We start from the raw sequence: 21,837 nt of genomic DNA on the forward strand, positions 1-21,837 counted from the left end.
CTCTATCTCTTAACTTTTTCCAAGCATGACACTCAAAGTCTGCCTAAGGACTGTGAGCTATTCTCAAATTCAGCCTGAACGTGCTTCATATTGGGAAAGACCACCTGAGAGCAGGCAGCCCCTCACCCACTCACAATTATCCCTAGCTGCTATTTGGAGCAGCGCATATTGCCCAGAAAATAGATATTCGTGGCAATTATTTAGGCATTTAATGAGCCAAACAAAAGTGAAGAAGATTCAGTAGAAACAGAAAACAACTCCATCAATTACTGACTGGTACAACTGAATCTGGGACTACTGTATAATGGAAAAAATAGCAGATCGTCTAGCTTACTACGAAAACCAGAAATATATATCCTGTTTTCTAGAACAGTGGTTCCCAATTCTAGAACAACAAAACAGCAAAATATGCTATTCCTAAAGGTGATTATCAACAACTGATGTACTCATGAAGAGAAGAAATTGTGACCCGCTTGAAGAATACAGAATGGGCTAGAGAAATGTCTATCTCAAACCCAAGTAATCATAGTTAGTTATTGTTAGCTGGATACGTTGTTGTGGTATATTATTATTATTGTGTTATTTTGTTGTTGTATGTTCTCCTCTACAAAAAAATAAATAAAATAAAAATTATAAATTAAAAAAAATTCAGTAAACTAATCTGAATTAAAACCAACCTTCCCTCTAGACTCATTTTAAAAAATTCAGTCAGCAAAACACTGCCTGGATTAGAATCAACCACTGCTCGCAAATACAGTATACAAGTTTTTGAGTTAGACAAAATTCTTCCACAGGCTGGACGTCCAAGGGGTTAAAAACAAGGGGAAAATCTGTTACTGAGTCAAAGCACAGTATTAAACCCTGTGGTGTGCTTAAGTGAGTAAAGGCTGAAGGCCTTTGCAGATTTGATGAGAACAGTGCCTTATTTTAAGAATATAATTCACGCAGGTATTTCCCTCTTTCACAAACACACATACCTGTGCAGGGATCACATCACAGGTTTCTTATGCCTCCGCAGAACTCTATCAGGCCTTTTCTTTCAAATGCCCACTCAAAACCCATGTCTTCTATCAAGACTTTGGTTCGACTCCAGGTAATCATTCCTAGTACTCATATTCACTGTCTCACTCTTTTCCCCCTTTGGCCCCACCTGTCTAAATTTAGATTATAAACTATTTTTTGGCTAACATTCCTCTAAAAAGCACCATATATACCACATCTGTAAAGCAACTGCGTGATGCCATTTCTTACTTTCTTCAGATCTTTCCTTAAATCCTACCCTCCCAGTAAAGCCTTTGATACAACTTCCTTACTGACACGGATGAGGCCTTGTTCACACATGCAGGAGAATGGGGTGGTAGAACGGGCTGCGACGGCCAAGGTTGGATTCCAGTTCGGAATGCCCTTTTGTATGGCAAAAAACGCCATGCAAATGGAGAAACCAGCCCAGCAGGGAGAAAGGTTATCTTTGCTTGCTGTGTAGGTCCTCTATTTTTGAGGATTTTTCAACATGGAGAAGGGGGTGGAGGAGGGCATTCCTAAATGTGATCCTCTTGGTGCAGGCTGAAGCAAGCCAATCCATCCGACCACCTCATTCTCTTGACTGCTGTGCCACAGCACATTATTAATTTATATCCTGCATTTCTCCCCAATGGAAACCCAAGAGAGGCTTACAAGATTGTTCTCTGCTCCATTTTATCCTCACAACAAGCTCATGAGGTGTGTTAAATTGAGAGAGCAAGTGGCCCAACGTGAACCAGTTAGATTTTATGACAAAGTGGGGATTCAAACCCGGGCCTCCCAAATTCTAATCAGATCCTAGATTAAATATATATTCTTCCCATCGATCCCATTTTCTTGCCTTCAGTTTCAGATTTTAAGCTCCTTTGCACAGGGACCGCTTGCATTCTGTAGAGTGCCATTCACATGGATAGCAGTATGCACTCTCAAATAAATAAATAATGCCCCAACATTCACAGACAGTGTTATGTTCATATTATCAATTAGATTCAACTGGTTCTTGTCTTGCTAAAAACTGCCAAAGGCAACAAGAAAAAGGAAATAAACTAATGAGGGGCAATGTTGACAGTTTTCCCAGCTTGCAATCTGCTCTAAGCCCATCAGGGACAAGGAAGTGAGACTCTCTGTCTGCCCTTTGTACCCTTCAGAGATAACTTATCAGCTGCCCCTCCCCTTGGTATCTGTTTGGGTTATACCTTGTACAGCTTGGCCAACCTCCGATTGGATGCATCCGCCTGTCCATCATCAGTGGTGCCCTCGGGAAGGCTGGGCTTGGGTCCCAAGACCTGGAAGACCAAGAACAGGGAGGAAGAAAAAATGATCAAAGCTGCTGAATCTCTGCTCTCCAGATGCTCTCACAGAAGAAACAAGATCCACATGAGAAAACCATCAGCAAATTCATGCCTCAGCCCAGTGACCAGACTTACACCTGTTGTGTTAAGAGGCTAGCTATAAAAAGTGGTATGGGAGGGGGAGCAATAAACAACACAGAATCTTTAGGAAATCAGATTCAGTACGAACAGATTTGGGAAGATTCAAATTGTCGAATGCTTCCTGCAAGGAGAAAAGTAGCATAGCAAGAAATGAGCTGGTTTAGCACCTTTCTCCCTGAGATGCTATTCTTCAGTTCCAAGAAAGTTTTTCATGTGGGAAAACAAAATCAGCAGCTGCCTCCTGAAGCATTATGGCCTATGCTACCACATGTGCATTCCACTGCACATGTAAACCAGCCCTGCCACATGGAGGAAAATGTAGTAGTGAACGTATCATCAAACACAAATGATCCACAAATACAATAATATTTTAAAATCTTGTAGTGTTCAAAGTAAACAGTTTTCAGAAATCTGAAGGGTTTGATGATAAACTAAAAGACACCAACAGTGGTTGGTAACTGACTGCCACTGATCACGTTGAACCCACTGGCAAATGCTAGGTGGATTTTTGGTTTCCATTCACTGAATCTTCATTTTCCCACTGCACCATTGGCATTTGGCCTTGCCTTCTTGCGTCTTAGGGACTGGTGCAGCCCTCCTGTTTTCCTAAATGCCAGCTGGCCCATCTAGGTCTCTCAATCGATTGAACAGAGCCCCAGTCAGCCTCCTCAAAGTTAGAGATGGGGACCACCCTGAAATACCTGATCCAGTCCTCCAGAGAAGCACAGCCTTCTGCCAGAGGGAGGAGAGATTAGGCAGTGATCCTTTGCATGAGAACTGGGGTGTTACAATCATGCCCCCATTTTCATCTGCAGAGTATTGGAGGGTACAGGCTTATAAGGCAGTCATGGGAAGAGACCAGGCCTTTTACCTTCATGTTTTGCCTTCAATTGGCCTGCTGGCCAACCTACTTGGCTGGCCAACAAACTTAGTATAAGTGCTGGTTTCAGGATAGGAGATTTAGCTGAAGAGAAATTGTTCTGAGCACTTTGGGAAGCTAAGAGTTCCATAATGATAACAGCGATTTTCTAAAGATGGGGAGATACAAGGGACCGTATGGTTCCCTTTCACAAGCATAGCAATTCATGTTGCCAGAGAGGAAAGGGATGTGTTGCTAGGAACTGTCACAAGCTTTGAAGTGGCGAGTTCTTTAGTTACTGATTAAGAAAACCTGGCTTGAAGCCCAAGTACACACTACGCAGGAGATCAATGGCCTTAGAAGGGTATACCTCTGCTTAGGTTAGTCCTGAGAATCCCCTATTTTCTTTTCATTTCTTTTGTACTGACATGCCTTGCTGCAAATTTGTTCACTGCTAACCTTGATGGGCTCCACCAGTAATACCAGACTGTAAACTAGACCCAAAAGAGTATCCGGCGGTAGAACAAAAATCTCTAGATCTAATGAAACTAATTTTAAATTTTGATTTTTTGTATTACTAATTTCTTAAAGTGCCAGGTGCTAATCACGTGCAGCACTTGGCACTTTAAGAGATTAGTAATACCAAAAAAAAAATCAGCATTTAAAATTAGTTTCATTAGATCCAGAGATTTTAGTTCTACCTCTGGATGCTCTTTTGGGTCTAGTTTACAGTCCGCAAATTTGTTCACAGCAGAGATGAAGAAAGCAAGTAGGTTCTTAATCCTTTCCTTCTAGCATTTCTATCTAAATTGCCACGTCCAAGTTCCCCTCTGCCCTTTAGGAAATAAAATGAAGGTACTTGCATTCCCCCCCGCCCCCACAAACACACACACAGTTGGACTAACATTTTGGAGGATTCTATTTAGTTGGGGAGAAATGACTAAACATTCCCTCCAAATTGCAAATTTGTTCCTCCATCACTGCATTGCAGAGAACAAATGTACCAACCAAAATTTGTGTGTCTCTGTTGCGGCTCTCCCATGTAATGTGCGATTTGGCCTCAAGGATGGCTTGTTTCACCCATCCATTTATATCATTCCTACAAACAGCTCGAAGCAATGTGCTCTCTCATTTCGTTCACACAAGAAACCCCTGAGGAAGCCAAGAGTGACAGAGATGGACTTGCCCAAAGCCATCCAGCAAGCCCCTCTGCCTGCACTAAAATGGTATCCAATATATCACACTGGCTTCCATGGTGGGTTACAGCACAAACTTAAGATGAATGTGAAATGAAGCTGAAATCCATGGGGAAATCAATAATAACCTGAAGCATCTCTTCCCTCTCTGAACCTTCATCTATGACGTAGACCCTGGCGCGGCCACTTCGCTCGTTGTCTCGGATGCCCTTAGCGACCTGCGTGGCCTTCAGCTTTTCAAACCGGTTACTCTGAGAGCCACACCACTGATGGATATTCTGTAGGACACAAAGCAAGGAACAAGAAGAGATGAATACTATCTTCACATGGGGTGGGAAAACTGGTTTCTTTATGAAGCAAAGAGCAGGGCTTTTTTTCAGCTGGAACGTGGTGGAACGGAGTTCCGGAACCTCTTGAAAATGGTCACATGACTGGTAGCCCCGCCCCCTGATCTCCAGACAGAGGGGAGTTGAGATTGCCCTCCGTGCCGCCGAGTGGAGGGCGATCTAAACTCCTCTCTGTCTGGAGATCAGGGGGCGGGGCCACCAGCCATGTGACCATTTTCTCCAAGGGCAACCCACTGAGTTCCACCACCTCTTTTCGCAGAAAAAAATATGACAGATGTTGTAGAGAAAAATGGAAAATGTATTATTTTTCTTTGTTCTTTTTAATTTTTGTTCTCTTCTTTTTCTCTCCCTTTTCCTCTCCTTCATTATTTCTTTTTCTTTTTTTTCTCTTTTCTCTTCCCTTTCTATTGGGATTTTAAGCTTAACAATAAAATAAGAAGTATTAAAAATAAAAAAATTGTCCAGACCAATTGCATACTCTCAACGCCAGCAAATGCCTCAAGCTTAGGATACTTCAGGCAGGAGCATTTTTATAGGAGGAGCTGGAAAAGAATGTTTGGGTTGCAGAAGGAGCTTGCATAGGGTTGCCAATCACCAGGCGGGACCTGGAGATCTCCCAGATATACAACCGATCTTCAGATGACAGAGATCAGATCTCATGGAGCAAATAGGTGTTTTGGAGTAGAGATTCTACAGCATTACATCCCTGTGGTGCTCACACCCCTCCCCAAACCTTGCCCTCCCCCAGGCTCCACTCCCAAATCTCCAGGAATTTTCCAACCCAGAGTTGGCAACCCTAAGCTAGCATCAAGTCATGACTGACTATTTGTATTGTGGAAAGCATCAACTATATAATTGTATTTTTCTAATATCTAGTGATTGTAAAGTCAGCAGCAGCCTGTTTGAAAACCATTCCAGGTAATAAAGGGGTGTTTGTCCCCCAGTCCTGCCCCAATTCAAACAGGGCCTGTTTCGGGGCTGGCATACTGAGGCACCCATTGAGGCCCACAGTTTGGCACAGAGACCGGTAGGCCAAATGCAAGGAGTCCAGAAGGCTGGGGAGAAAGTAGCATGCATGAGAATTGTGCTCTGTGGCCTCCTCCAGGTACTCCCCACATTCAGCCTGGAGGCTCCCCATAACACTGTGGTGACTTTCTTGTTCCTGACGGGGTAAAAGTTGTGCCAGAAAGTCACACTATGCTCCCTCCCACATTGATGCAAGTGAGAGGAAGAGGCATGGCTATAACTGAACAGGGCCGGATCTAGGGTTCCCAGCCCTCGGGACAACCCAAGTCTGGCTGCCCTCACACATGCGTGCTCCCAGGCGTGCATGCCACCAGCGGAGCGGCAGCAATGCTGACAGCTGGGAGGCTGCCCGTGCCACTCACCTGCCCCACTGAGGGGGGTGGCCAGCTTGCCACTTTCTCCCTGTCCTGCGAGGCAGGCGAGTAGTGCAGGTGGCCTCCCAGCCCTCCGTGCCATTTGCCTGCCCATCTGAGGGGGTGGCCAGCTTGCCGCACACTCCCTGTCCTGCTGGGCAGGCGAATGGTTTGGGTGGCCACTCAGCTGCCTGTGCTGCCGCCAGCATGCTCCTGATGGCTGGCAGCTGTGCCCGGCGCCCCCTCTTTGGCGGTGCCGGGGGCAGACTCCCACCCCCAGCCCCCCCTCGATCCAGCCCTGTAACTGAAGGAAAAATAAAGCCATGGGAAGGGGGTGTTATAGTCATTCATGGAGTGGGGAGACACGACAGATGATTAGAGGGGAAAGAGGCTAAAATTTTTAGGAGGAGAAAAGAGCTACAACTAGGGAGGAAAATGTGATGGTGGAACCCACAGACAAGCCTGTGGATCTCTAAAAACCTCCAGCCAGCCCTGTATTTCAGCTGCAAAATGTTTGTGTGTGTGGAAGCTACAAGATACTTACGCTGCCCAGATCCAAGATGAAGCAGTCTCCAGTGTTGAAGCTGTCCCAGGTGACATCATCACACAGGGTGTGCGTGCCACCAGCAGAGCGGCAGCAACGCTGACAGCTGGGAGGCTGCCCGCGCCACTCACCTGCCCTACTGAGGCCCACAGGTGGCCTCCCAGCCCTCCGTGCTATTCGCACGGCCTCCAGCCAGCCCTGTATTTAAGCTGCAAAATGTTTGTGTGTGTGGAAGCTGCAAGATACTTACGCTGCCCAGATCCAAGATGAAGCAGTCTCCAGTGTTGAAGCTGTCCCAGGTGACAGGGATCTCCGTTGCTCGTACCGTTCGCCTGCCTTTGATCTGGAGAAGCCTCTGGACAGTCACTTCATTGGGAACAACATGCCGGAACCCAGAAGCGACGCCACCAGCCTAGAAAACCGGAGAGAAAATGAATTAGTCCCGTGCCAAGCTGAGAAACTTGGATGGACCTACCTGAGTACCAGACCAGTTCTCAATGGGAAAGGACCTTTGACAGCCAAGGGGGATAAAGATGGATTTTCCAGCCTAAGCGCAGATCTTCTTTTGGGTGAATGGCTGTTGCTTCTGTCGGATAAATAGTTACTGGGATTTTAAAGATTAGGTCTCTCCTGGTGTCCCTTCATTGTTATTGTTTGGAGGCACAACTTTAACCATTAACTATGCAAGCATACCATCCTTGTGTGATTTGTAAATTTTTAACAATGAATTTGGGGATACTTTTAAGTAAATTTTGGATACTTTTAAGTAAAGCATCAATTGAAGTTTGAGGTTCTTGTGCTCCTCTTTGTCCATTGCAGAGGCCCTCCAATGCAGAACGCAGGTGCCTCTCAAGCTAGGCACTTTTGCTCCCTCAATATGGCTTCCAGGGAGCCCAAAAGTGCTTAGCACTAGAGGAACAGCTCTACAGAGTAGACCTCCATAACAAATGAAGAAGAGCACAAGCAGAAAGAAGGTCCGTGGGTCCAGAAAGCTACATGCCCCAGTGAAAAATACTAACATTATTGGTACATTATTCAAAAAGGCTTTTTACTCAGATAGGAAGGCTATATTGTAGGAAGGGGATCTCAGATGATCCACTAATGAGATAGGAACCACAGACCTCACCACTATGTTGCACTGGATTCCTATTACTGCTATGTCTTTGTGAACTTCTATTTACCCTAAGGCATTGTTTATGGAAATGTTCCTGATATATTGGTTGTACTAATCTCACACTGTATAATCTGCCTTGAGTCTCAGTGAGAAAAGTGGACTATAAATGACATAAATAAATAAATATGAAAAGGGAGTGTATATGAGCAATGTAACCTTTTTTGAGGATTGCCTTCGCCAAAGTTTTGCAAGATGAAGTGGGGGAGGCAAGAACAGATGCAAAACAAAGGCCAACAGCAGACTGGTGAATCGGTTGCTATCTGTGCGCTAAGAGGGAAATTAACATTTTAGAAACCTTGATAAAGAGGACAATATGGGGGTAAAAGACAGTTCAATTATCTTGTGAAAAGTTTGCCACCTAAACTAGTGAAAAAAATTTGGGTGTATCCACATGAAGCAATTTGTGGGCAGCCAGTGTACATACTCAGCTGCAGCCCCCAAATTTACGGAGCTTCAATGACATTGTCATCACTACCAGCCCAGGTAGTTTGGTAGGGCTGGTGCTAGTACAGCATGCTCAAGGATTGGACTAGGGGACACATGAACACACGAAACCGCCTTATATATAGTCAGACTCTTACCGTGAAATCCTAAGCGGAGTTACTCCAGTCTAAGCCCAGTGAAACCAATGGGCTTAGACTGGAGTAACTCTGCTTAGGATTTCACGGTAAGAGTCTGACTATATATAAGGTGGTTTCTCCAGTGAGTTACTCCGATCTAAGCCCAGTGAAACCAAGGGGCTTAGACTGGAGTAACTCTGCTTAGGATTTCACTGTTAGTCAATCAAGGTCAGTTTGATCGGCAGCCGCTCTCCATGGCTTCAGACAAAACTCTTTCACATTACTTGCTATCTGATCTTTTTAGCTGGAGATGCCAGGAATTGAACGCAGGACCTTCTGCATGCAAGGCAGATGCTGTATCGCTGAGCCACAGTCCCTCCTCTAAATCAGGTTACTTCTCGTTTCTTGTTATGTCAGCCTTAGAGTTCCTGACTGTGAAGACTTGGCATTAGAATGCCCCCCACTGTGCAAGACTCTACTGTGTGTTACATTCAGTTGGAGTAATACGCAAATTTTTGGTTGGTGATACAACATAAATACATGTTGTTTTCTGGTTGTTTTCTAATAGCACACTGCTGAAACAATGTACTTGATCTGACTATCCCAAATCAAGGAGGCTTTGTTAAAAGTGGCAGGGGAGAAATGCAACGGGGATGCATACAGAAACAATCCAGATACCAGAATGGGTCTGATCAGTATATTGATCGTAAAAACTCTAATTTCCAAATTGGTTGTATAAAATCTGGACCAGTTGCTGCCTCCTCTGCCAGAAAAACAAACCCAGTGAGAGCCAAGCTACAAGTGACGCCTGACACAGGTTGGACGCTTGTCAGCTTCCCTCAAGTTTTGATGGGAAATGTAGGCATCCTGGTCTTGCAGCTGTAATGGAGAGCCAAGCTGTAAAACCAGGAGGCCTACATTTCCCTTCAAAACTTGAGGGAAGCTGACAAGTGTCCAACCTGTGTCAGGCGTCACTTGTAGCTTGGCTCTGAGACTTACTGCCTCCCTGGACAACTGGCAAAATCACCCCAGCCCTCTCCTACTGGAAACTGCTTTTCTTTACCCCGTCCACTTCAGCTGATTGCAAATTATCTGGAAGGGAATTTATGACCACCTATTAGCAAATGAAGCACATCATTTGGCCCCCACCAGAAGACAGGCAGGCCAGAAACTCTGTGCTAATGAAATACAGGCTCCTGCTCCAAGCGGCACTTACTTTGTACTTGAGGCCTGTTTTAAAGTACCCCAGAAATGTGGCAGATTCATGTCCTTGCACCTCCCGATGCTGAATAGCCTTGCCACCAAGGTAATCATCTAACTGGACAGTGAAGATGGCCGCAGCTCCGCTCTCATCCTGGCTGCACTGATCCCCTAGGAACCAAAAAAGGAGGAAACACAAGAGTCAGTGGAGCATCAGGTCATTTGCCAGTGACATCCAGTTTGCACAGCCAAAATTTCTCAGCAACTGGATACTAGCAGGATCAATCCATCCATTTCATTTGGGTGCACTTTGCAAGCTGTTATCTGCATCTACTTTTTTAAAGGGTTGCCAGCTCCGAGATGGGAAATTCCTGGCGATTTGGGGGGGGGGGATGCCTGGAGAGGGTGGGGTTTGGGGAGGGATGTTAGCAGGATATAATTACATACAGTCCACCCTCCCAAGCAGCCGTTTTCTCCAGGAGAACTGATCTCTATGGTCTGGAGATCAGTTGTAATTCTGGGCGGTCTCCAGTCACACCACCAGGAAGCTGGCAAGCAAACCTAAACAGAACTTTTTTACTTTGTTTGGAGGATGTTTGGGGATCCTGAATGGAGTGGGAAAATAGTATAGCAATGTTTTCAATAAATAAATAACAAAGAACTGTGATCTGTGGTTTTACTTTTTAAAATAATAAAAGCAGGGGTTTTAGAAGCTGATATTGGAGAATTCCTTCTCCTTAGGAAAGGGGATGATGAAAAGGAGTGCCAGATCTTGCATCCTGCTCGCTATCTTTTAACTGCAGTGAAAAGACAGGCAGCTGTACATCTGCATCGCTCTCCAGAAACAGTTTTCCTTACCCAGCCAGAAATGAAGATCGTACTGCAGATTCCCACTGCGCTGCCGGATGGTGTTCAGGATCACGTAGGCATCTCCAGTAAAGAAATCTCCGTACAAGTTTCTCGGCACCGGCACCAGGTCGAACCTCTCGATCCGCCAGATCTGAAGGCCAGGCTCCCGCCCAGCTTTCAGGAATTCGGCGTGCTCCACCATGCTAACAGGCTGAGAAGTGGCGAGAATGGAAAACAACAACTCAGTTCAGTTTGCTCGGTACAAGGAGGCCTTTGTACTCAGTTGCTCTTTTACGCTGCCTCCAGCACAAGGATTTTTCCAGAGGCCAATTTCCATTTGCAAGAGATGGCTAGAGGAGAAATTTTCTCAGATGTTCTAGACATAAGAACATAAGAAGATGCTTGCTGTATCAGACCATATAGTCCAACAGGCTGCATACGTATGTTGAAAATGGGCAAAACCGTTCTCCATATACAGTTGATGAAACAGTCACATGGCCAACACTAAAACAGACTGTATGTGTTTCAGCCTCAAGGCCTTCCTCAGTGGTCAATTGTACAATATTTATGGTGAACAAACACACTCATGCATCCAGAAACCAATATAAAAAATGCTTCTGATGTTCTTATCTAAATCTGCAAAAGGAGAGGGGGAGAAAAATATTGGCAATCACTATACTATAGAAATATTTTTTAGAGAAATCAATTTTACCTCTTGTATTACGTGGTATAACACTGATTGTTGCAGCAGACCACGGACAGCTTCACAGTATAGTAGTTGCCAATATTAAAAATATTTTTAATATTCAACGGTTTACCTATTTTCAACATATGTATGTGGCCTGTTATTCAGGCCCAAAGTTTTAGCTTGTTTTTAACTTAAACTTTGCATACACTGATAATAAATACCTATTTTGAATATATTTTAATATTTTACTTTGTAACTTGACCCCTGTATTTTCCCCTGTTTGTTTGGGTTGAGTCTGTGGGGGTTTCTCCCCCCCCCCACCTTCTTTTCTTTGCTGTATATAGTCTGATTCAGGATTTTTTTTCTGGGAAAAGAGGTGGCGGAACTCTCAAGAGGGAAATGAGGAAGAAACACATGGGATTCTTTGAAGTAATATTATTTTCACGCACTATTGCCGAGTATTTTCAAGAGGTGCTGGAACTCTGTTCCACTGTGTTCCCGCTGAAAGAAAGCCCTGGTCTGATTCAATCTGATTCATCTTGTTTTCCATAGTGGCCAGCCAGATATCCCAGAAAGCCGACAGCCTCTCCCTATTATCACTTCTAGGCAGCAACTGGTATTTAGAGTATACCGTCTCTGAGCATTTGAGGATCTCATTTAGCCATGCTGGGCAATAGACACTGATGGATCTATCCTCTGCGATTTTGTCCAATTCTCTTTTTATAAGTTTGAGGCCATCCCTACATTCTATGGCAGTGGTGAAGAAGCAATTTTTTTAAAAAAAAGTTGCTTCATTTCTAAACTAAAAAGCCCCAAATGCTTTAACTACAATGTGTGAAAAGTATGGAAACCTTTTAATATTCGAGCTGCACCTAACGGGAGGGAGGTATGAGCAAGAACCTCAAGGATTTCTAAAGCTCATTCTCATATCAAACAAACATACTTTATTTATATATGAACAGAGCCATCCTGTGTCTTTATGTACAAATGTACAGGTTGAGCAGGTATTAGAAAAGTGCAGAAGCGAGCACACGGGGCAGAATCTGATTCATAGCAGAATCATTCCAATTTCTTAAAACCTCAGATCCTAAAACTATCCCCCCCACACCCAGTTCTCCAGCTCAGACTGGACACAACAGTTTTAGCGTTCATATTTGATTTGGTTCCAGGTACATTGTGAAATGCCTCTGGAGAAACAATAACCTCAAATATCCGTCAGTATTCATTGTTAATGCTCAAACTGCACCAAGCCTATATTGTGTAATAAATCAGCATGACTCACAACTGTGTTTTTACATACGCAGTTTTTACTATATGCTTATGTAAAAATCACATGCAATCCAGTATTCTCCATAGGAAGAACTGACAGCAGCTCTGTTGGTAAACTGCTAAACGTTGCCGACACTGACTGAAATTTCCATGCTGACAGGGTTACCTAGCAAGTCTAGCTATGATCGGATGCTATCAACGCCCAGTTTAATTCCACCAATTATTTATATTGCAAACTATAGTCCCTGTTGTCAGCTTCAGCTAACCACTTCCAACTCCTTAAATAAGCTTATTTTCTACCTCCTCCATGTTATCTGCTATCAACACCTAAATCACCTAAATCACAACCTGTATACATATAGAAGTGGCTAAATCATAAATGAGATAATGGACATGAGATCCAAATACTTCTAAATCTTTTGTAACTGGTTTGAAAGCCTCTATTTTGTTTATATGCAAGTATAAAAGAAAATGATGCAATGGGAATCACACCCAACAACATAAATTAATATAAATAATAAATGGAGAACAGCATGGTGTTAAGAGTGTTGGTCTAAGATATGGGAGAACCAGCTTCAAATCTTTACTCTGCCACAGAACCTTAATTTTATTTCCAAGAGACTTGAGGCACCCCCATTTTATCCTCACAATAACCCTGTAGAAAGGCTGAGAGAGAGTCCAAAGATCACCTCATGGCGAGGGGGAAGACTTGAACCTGTGCCAGCCCACTCCAAGTTTAACCACTACCACTTTGCTGACTTATACTGATGAGAGCTTCTTATATGATCTGAAGGTATTTGGGAGGTATTTGGGAATTTCCTGCATTTTGCAGGGGGTTGGACTAGATGACCCTAGAGGTATCTTCCAACCCAGTGATCCTACGATTCTATGAAGAGAGATCAGAACATATAGGTGAGAGCTTCTTCAAAATGCCTCTCTCAGTTTGTGAGCCAATATGGTAAAGTCAGGGTTCCCAAGTGTGGGTTTGGAAATTCCTGGAGATTTGGGGGGGGTGGAGCCCGGGAAGGGCAGGTTTGGGGGAGGGGAGAAACCTCGGTAGAGTTTAGTGCCATAGAGTGCACTATCCAAAGCAGCTCTCTGTAATCTAAGAATCAGTTGTAATTCCAGTCTCTAGGCCCCGCCTGGAGTTTGGCAACCATAGGTGAAGTCAGGGCTTTTTTTCTGGGAAAAGAGGTGGTGGAACTCAGTGGGTTGCCCTTGGAGAAAATGGTCACATGGCTGGTGGCCCCGCCCCCCTGATCTCCAGACAGAGGGGAGTTTAGATTGCCCTCCGCGCCGCTCAGCACGGGCAATCAACGGCGTGGAGGGCAGTATCAACTCCCCTCTGTCTGGAGATCAGGGGGCGGGGCCACCAGCCATGTGACCATTTTCAAGAGGTTCCGGAACTCCGTTCCCCCGCGTTCCTGCTGAAAAAAAGCCCTGGGTGAAGTGATGAGATGGAAGATATGTTTACGGTGATGATGTCGGAATATGGGATCACTCATTTATTTTAAATATTTTTACCTTGCTATCTGTCAATGAAGCCTTCAAGGTGACTTTTTACTTCCCTCAGAGCTTAATAGTAAAGCATCAAACAATGCCCTTACTAGGACCCACAGGGTCCAACGAGCTGAGACACTGCACAATCCTGTGCCAGAATCTTCACAGAGTTTTTAAACAGTAAATTACAGGAAGCCAGCACTTTAATCCTACCACCCCTGCATAGTTTCATCTATCAAAACCCATCCCAACCTCACCGTAATTAGAACAAACAAAAAAGATGAGAAGTCTCCTTCTCCCCCTCTCCTGCACAGCTCTGATTCAAAATGAGGTCTTGCACGAATGCCGTTTATTTTTTAAAAAAACACTGGGAAGATCCAGTCACAGCTCTCCCAGCATCTTGCCCAATACAACCCAAAGATTCTCAATGTAGTGAATGAGCTTTTTCGTTTCGCTGATCGTGCCACAGCTTTGTTTCCTTTTAAGATCAAAAAGCGATTCTTCCAGCTTTAACTCCACCTTCGTAACGCAAACATGGAACCTCACAGTGAATGGAAATGACATTTTGCAAACACACCTGCCAGAAGAAGGCACAAAAACCAGCCATCGCACAGGAAAGATCAGAGCTTTTCCGTGGCTCATGATAACAGTTATCAGTTGATAACAGCGGCTGAGTTAGGATGCCGGTGGGGGTGTCTGAAGGCTGAAATATCCCATCTGTACTCAGACAAGGCGCTTTTGTGCTTTAATATGCTTTAATGTGCTTTTAACACTCTATTTTATTGTACTTTGCTTAAGTTTCTTTTATGCCCTAATTGTAATGGTCTTTGGACCTATACAATAAATACTACTATGGCTCTATACTCTCAACATTGGCCACGGCAGGGCAGGGCAGGGCAGGGCAGAAGAGAGAGAGAGAGACAGAGAGAGACAGAGAGAGACAGAGAGAGACAGAGAGAAAGAAAGAAAGAAAGATTTTCTAGCTTGGTATTAAATCTTCTAATCTGTACCCTACCACCTCTGCTCAGCAAAGTTTGAAGCCTTCCTCTTCAAGGAGACCCTTCCTCTGGCGGAATAGCCATTTAAGTTGGAGGAAGTTTCTTTAGCCTGGAGGAAGGCTTCAGATATTGCTGAGTGGAGACCATTAATTTAAGATGTAAATTATTATAAATGTTTTTATTTGATGTAATTCGCCCTGGGCCTGCCTGCATGGGGAGAGCGGAATAAAAACTGAAAATAAATAAATAGGCAGACAGAGACATGGTTTGGGCACAGGATACCCAAGTCTGGACCTCCTCTTAGCTACAAAATTTACTGGACATATTAAGCTGCCTTCTTTTGGTTCGCCCAAAAGGGAAACAACCCTGAATATAAGGCAAACTCCCTAGAGAAGCTATAAAGGCTTTAAAAAAAATAGCGGTACATAACCATAACTCGTATGTGAATTTAAAACGCCTCCCTCTTTTGCTTGACAGCACATCTTGGGGTGGGGGGAGCCCAGTCTCTTTTTCATGTGAAAAGGGCGATTCTCCAGGATTTCAGGAAAGGATCTTTCCCAGCATACCAGCACAAATGAGATCCTGACTTTCACTTTATTTGTTGATTGCATTTTATACCACAATTATTCAAAGGAGATTAGGATAAGGTACATGGCTTTCTCCCCTCCTCCATTTTATCTTCACAACAACCCAGTGAGGTAGGTTAAGCTTAAAGAGAACTGGCCCAAGGTCGCCCAGTGAGCTTTGCAGCAGAGAAGGAAGCTGAACCCGGGTCTTCCCCAAACCTGGGCCATCTATCCTTCCCTCATATCACAGTACCTGTCCATGTTGCATACATGCTTACCCCTCGACTTTCATTGAAGCCTTGCAGGGCTTCTCAAAAAGAAAGACTATCAAACCTGCTTTGGAGGTAAAAGAGCTGCCCTTGCACAAAATAATACAACCGCCTTAGCAGTGACGTAGAGCTTTCTGAGTATTTCAAGCACTCCAGGTACGCTAGGGAAATAATCCTGCTTACAACAGACCTATAAGGCAGAACAGTCTTAATATTCTTGTATTACAGACAGTGGCGCTGAGGCTAAGAGGCTTGCCAAAAGCCACCTAAGAATATTGCAGAGGGGAGATTTGAACTGCAGACCTGGCTCACACCTTACTCTCTTAGCCACCACCAGCTGTCAAAAACAGATGAAAGAGAGTCACTTACCACAGCAGACAGCACTGCAATAGCCACCACGAGGGAGGTGAATCCCTGGACAGGCATCATGTTCACTCAGCTTAATTGCACACTTTTTGTTATAAGAAACCCACAGAGTTTTCTCTGCACTAAAACTTGCCCAGCTTTCTTCTCAAGTCTGCCTCTGACAGGAGCTGTCAGAGGAAAGAGGGACTGGTAAGACCCTGCGCCTGCCTTTTATCTCCTGTCCCATAACGATGTGCAATTCTTGGCAGGGATTTTATCCCAGGCACACCCAACCCCTGCTGAAATGCAACAGCGGGAGACGCCTGTGTACAGGCTGTATTCCAGGCAACCCAGAGGTTGTTCATGTGGCCCAAAGGACCAGCAGGGTGTAAACTAATGTGTTGTTATACTGAGGCAGCTGTCATAGCAAACAGACATTGCTGCCCATTGAGCGGCCAGTAAATTGTGCAAGATCAAAATACAGCTTTAGGCCTAACCCCAAGTTTGGGATCCGGGGTCTGTGCCAAGCAGGCAGAAAGTGGTGAGGCAAGCAGGTGATCTGCAAAAGAGAAGCAGCAGACTGAAGAGGAAGTGGGATCCTTCCCCATTTGGTAATTCCGCTTTCAATGTCTCCCCCCACCCACCCACCGAGCTTTCCTTCCCCTAGAATAGCAAGTATGAGTCCAGAACCTGCTTGAACGGGGGAAGCAGCAGACATTTAAGGGTTAAGTACACACATCCCATATACATGCCATTTCTCTACTGCAAATCACTTCCTTGCCAGTTGCTTTGCAGCATGGCACAGATCTAGGTTTCCAGACCCAGGTCTGCTGCTAAATGTGATTTTATGTCCCAAGAACAAGCATTAATTCAAAAGATACGCAGCGCATTTTGCAAGAACCTGGAGGAAGCTGAATGCACATCTGAGCAAAGGGACAGGCTTACCTGTTCCTGCCGATGCAAGAAGAGTGGGGTTTTTAAAAGCTGCCCCTAACCATTCCCTACCAAGCTGGTAGCACATGCATCACTCTTTACTTTTGGCTTCTGTGTCATTTCAAAAAACTGGGGAAACAGTTAAGAACTTAACTGATAAATCTGGCCCTGGAAAATTGTTTTCCTTGGCCAACAAAGTACTCTCTGGCTGATTAAAGTGTGCCCCAGTTGCCACAAAGCAATGAAGCAAATAGAGCTGACCTAGTGGTGCGGATCTTCATGTCTGCATCCACACACACACACACACACACACACGTGTGGTGCTGAATGTTTGGCTGCTCTCTGACGACAAGGACTTTCTTCTTAAGGAGAAGCTCTGCAGGTTCCAGTAACTGTGCCCTTTCTTCCATCCTCAAGGGGATGCTGTTTCTAGAACACTGTGTTTATCTTGCTCAATCGCTCCCTTCTGAGCTGTCAAAAGCGTTGGAATGCGCTTACTTCAAATCACTCCCCTTTTGGCCAAGAACTGGCCATCAACCCTTTCAAGACCTTTCATAATAAGTTAACAAAACAGCCTTGGACATTCTCAGATTTTCTTTCTGTGTTCAGTTCATGCCTTGATCTTGCTCATATTCCTCCTATCCCACCCCTTCCAATATCCCAAGGGCACAAAGAACTCATGGGAGAGTTCTGGCTTGCAAACCAACAGAGGCATCTTCCCACAGTATATGCTATCCAAGGAATAAAATTGTGGCATGACAGCCATATGCAACAGCAGAGGAAACAGCAAGTTTTTCCATTTTTGGTAGGGAATATGCTGGTCTACTTTGTTCCAGTCTTCTCCAATTTCTACATCAGAAGGAGATGTATGTATTTATAGAAGCATCTTAATGTATGCAAAACTGCATGTGTATTTAATATGTGCATCTATATATTTATGGGAATATATATCAGAGTAAAAACTGGTTGTTGCCTGTTGCTTACAAGCTAACTCCTCCAATTTGCTGTTGGATGACCTATTTTGATGCAATTGAACGTTCACAAACATTCTAATCACTGAGGTAGAAGACAAAGGAATATCTATTGACAAAAAGAGCAGTGCAGTGAGGAAATTACTGGCAGACATGAAACACTTCCCTCCTCCTTTCCTGTTAGTTGCAAACATAGTGACTGGATCTCCCTGGAAAGGGACCCACATCCTTCTTCAGCTTTCTCAGGCTTACAAAAGACTTCTCAAAATATGTATGTTGCTGCACTATTAGATAGTAGAAGCTGCCTGGATCCTAGAGCCAGTTTCCTGCAGGTCTTCCATAGGCAATCCATCATTTCAAGGATGTTTAGTTCTAAACAGCCATATCCTAATAGCTGAGATGGGCAATCCAACATCCAGATTTAGTAATAAACCAATGTCTTGTTGTTTGTTCCAATCATCTTTGCCACAGTTTTTAACAGAACATTCTGAGTTCATAAGACACTGGCATCTTTTACGTAACCTAGTTATCTGGGTGACCCTGCATAATGGTTCAGCCTACATGCTCACTTTGTTTATTTGTTTGTTTATAGTCCTCCTTTCTCACTGAGACTCAAAGTGGATGACTCAGTGTAAGTCAGTACAATCAACAGCAGGGGTGTTCAATAAATAATGCAATAGGATATACAAGTGGAAATTTGCAGAGATTTGATCAGATACATGGCTGAAGCAATGCTGAGCACAGGAACTGAGTAGTGGTTAAGAGCGCGGGACTCTAATCTGGAGAGCCGGGTTTGGTTCCCCACTCCTCCACTTGAAGCCAGCTGGGTGACCTTGGGCTAGTCACGGCTCTCTGGAGCTCTCTCAGCCCCACCCACCTCACAGGGTGTTTTGTTGTGGGGATAATAATGACATGCTTTGTAAACCGCTCTGAGTGGGCATTAAGTTGTCCTGAAGGGCGGTATATAAATTGAATGTTGTTGTTGTTGTTATAAGCAATTCTAAACTGGACATGTTAAATAAGGCACAAACTTCCAAGCCATTACTACCACCAGTGGAGTATCATAGGAGCAGGAAAGGCCCATGATCACATCTCCATGCATCCGTGAAACTTACTGGATGGGTCATTCTCTCAGGCTAACCTACCTCATGAGGATAGATCAAGATGGGTAGCCGTGTTAGTCTGTCTGTAGCAGTGGAAAAGAGCAAGAGTCCAGCAGCATCTCTAAGGCTAACAAAATTTGTGGTAGGGGATGAACTTTCATGAGCCACAGCTCACTTTTTCAGCTACCTCATGAGGTATCTCTTGTAATGAGATTCTTGTAATGAAAAATGGGGGGAGGGGAGAACTAAGTAGCTACCTCGAGCTCTTGAGAAGAAAGGCAGGATAAAAATGTCATAAAATAAGACTTGATATTATAAATAATATATAATATAAAATGATAAATACAATAATCGTTGATATTCATTTAATAAAAATGTAATTCGTGGGTCTCCAACTTGGTTGAGCCTGTCTACACTATGGGAATTTTGAGAACATTGAGGAGACTCTATCACAAAATAGCTGCCGCTGAACCTGGAGCCAGTCACAAAATGTTGACGGTCCTAAGTCAAGCATCCTCCTTTGACTGAAGCAGCTCTTCCTGCGTAGCAAATTCCTGAAGCTCAAAGGGGATGTTTCCTGAGCTCTTCTGAAGCACCTCCGGTTCCAACGAAGTGGAGGAAAGCCAAGAACTGACCTTTGCTTTGGAGAAGAGATACTTTACAGAAGAAGCGAGAGGACAGCAGGAAACACATCAGTGGGCACCAGGGCACCACACTGGGGATCCATGACGTAATTCACAGCATGCAAACGCAACTGCAATTCACATTTAAAATTATGTTGGACTAGGATGACATTATTAGGGTTGCCAGTCCCCTGCTGGGGGCGGGGGATCTCCCACCCTCTCCCCTGCTTACCTGGCTGGTGGGAGGGGAAGGCACCTCCCAGGGCATGCTCCTTGGTGGCACTCCACAGCAGCTGAATTCAGGCCGGATTCGGCCCAAATCGGGCCAGTGAGGAGAGCTCCCAGGGCAGCACATGGCCTGCACAATGAAGTCACTTCCTGGACACACGTGGGAGGGACGTCAAAATGTAGGTGCTGGGTCTCCAGCCTCCCACCCAGGGGGTAGGGGGACTTGGCAACCCTAGGCATTAACATGATTGGTGTTGTATGTGCACATGGGGGGGGCAGGTGGAGGGGTCCTGTATTCTTGAGCTCCCTCAGTGGCTACCCAAGCCTTGGCAACAGATCCACCAAAATTGGATCTCTTTTGGATATATCTGGGTGGGTGTGAAGAAAAAAAGAATGCCAGCAGTCTAGAAAGCCGCCATGCCTGTTTGCCTAGCGGTGATATTTCCTTGCCATAGATGACTGAGAAAGATAGCTGTTTGCAAACCTGTTTCCCTCTAGGGTTCAGCATTTAGCTGGTCAAACAGAGGTCAAGTATTTTTAAAGCATTAACATTATGATCCAAACACACTCATGCATCTCCTGCACCCCCCAGAACCCCTGCACCACAGCAGAGAGCTAGAACTGAAACTTGCACCTGGCAGCTTGAGGTATCCTGCACTCCCAGTTGTATGCAAGAGGAGAGCACTCCACTCTCTAGATAAATGTTTCCCAACCTTTTTTCCATGGAGGAACTGCTAAAATAACCTTTATCTCAAGGAATACCTACCAAGGAAAACTTTCACAGGCCAGAAAAAAAGCAATTGCGGGGAGTGCAATACAATTACTGCTAAATTATTGTCAAAAAAATGTATTTGTAAAGAGCTGTGTGTGCCCTCTTTCTCGCAATTTACATAACCTTAATAACCACGATATTTCAAGGAATATTTGGAATTTTTCATGGTATTTCAAAAAAAAATTATTCATTCCACAATTTTTCATGGAACCCTTGACAATCCTGCCGTACAATTCCTGGGGTCCTCTGAAACCTGGGCTGTAGATCTTTGCAGGATCCAGTTACAGGAAGGGGCGGGGCAATTAGGTCTCCAACCTAGCTCATGCTAACCTTGGACAGCTCCCTGCAGCAAGGTTCTAGTTCTTGAATGGATAGCTCTTGAATAGAGGTCTGCTCTAGCTCGGCCCGATCTTCACTACCTTCCAAAGAACCCGTGCCATTTCCCGTAGTTGGCCAAGTGGAGAATGGAACACTGAAACTCATTTCAAAAAACAAATTAAATATTATTGTGACTCACTTTAAAAAAAAACAAATTATTATACCCTTTAATAATTTGGGTATCAGTTTCTATAAGTGAGGCCCATTCTCTGGACTGTTCTTTGGCTTTTAACCTGGAACACCATTAAAAATGAAATTAAAAACAAAAAAAGCAAATAATTAATTAGCAACTTGTTCTTTTTCTTTTACTGGGGCTGCTAGCATCTGGGTTGTTGGGTGTCTGATTTCTCTCCTGGAAACAGTACAGAGATGAAGAGCTAAGATGCCACGGCCCTGATCCAAAGTGACTCCCACAACTGCATTTAAATGACATCAACAACATCAGGAGATCCAGTCATGGGTCTCTCCCATATCATCTAGCTAAGTTCCTAAAACCACAGGGCTGATTTTTAAATCACGAGTCACACTCCTTTCCACAAGCTACAATTGCCTTTGCAGTCAGGCTAGCCAGAACTTAGGAGTCTTTTTGCTAAGATGTCTGGTCCAGCACATCATCACAAAATCCACATACAG

General features: G+C 44.4%; 1 protein-coding gene across 2 annotated transcripts in view; it reads right to left on the reverse strand.

Moving 5' to 3' along the window:
* GSN (gelsolin) overlaps window positions 1-21,837 on the reverse strand; it is a 61,277-nt gene that overhangs the window by 16,286 nt on the left and 23,154 nt on the right. The window contains exons 1-6 of one of the 2 annotated variants that reach the window (XM_054997447.1): window positions 16,221-16,416; window positions 10,571-10,772; window positions 9,729-9,883; window positions 7,029-7,190; window positions 4,637-4,786; window positions 2,217-2,306 (exon numbers count right to left, since the gene is read on the reverse strand). In XM_054997447.1, the coding sequence (XP_054853422.1) occupies window positions 2,217-2,306; window positions 4,637-4,786; window positions 7,029-7,190; window positions 9,729-9,883; window positions 10,571-10,772; window positions 16,221-16,280 (819 nt within the window). In that variant the 5' untranslated portion in view covers window positions 16,281-16,416. Of the gene's footprint in view, window positions 1-2,216; window positions 2,307-4,636; window positions 4,787-7,028; window positions 7,191-9,728; window positions 9,884-10,570; window positions 10,773-16,220; window positions 16,417-21,837 lie in introns of those variants that run through there. The other variant, XM_054997448.1, reaches the window with a different exon arrangement.

The sequence above is a fragment of the Eublepharis macularius genome, chromosome 14, assembly GCF_028583425.1.
Source record: "Eublepharis macularius isolate TG4126 chromosome 14, MPM_Emac_v1.0, whole genome shotgun sequence".
Taxonomy (NCBI): domain Eukaryota; kingdom Metazoa; phylum Chordata; class Lepidosauria; order Squamata; family Eublepharidae; genus Eublepharis; species Eublepharis macularius.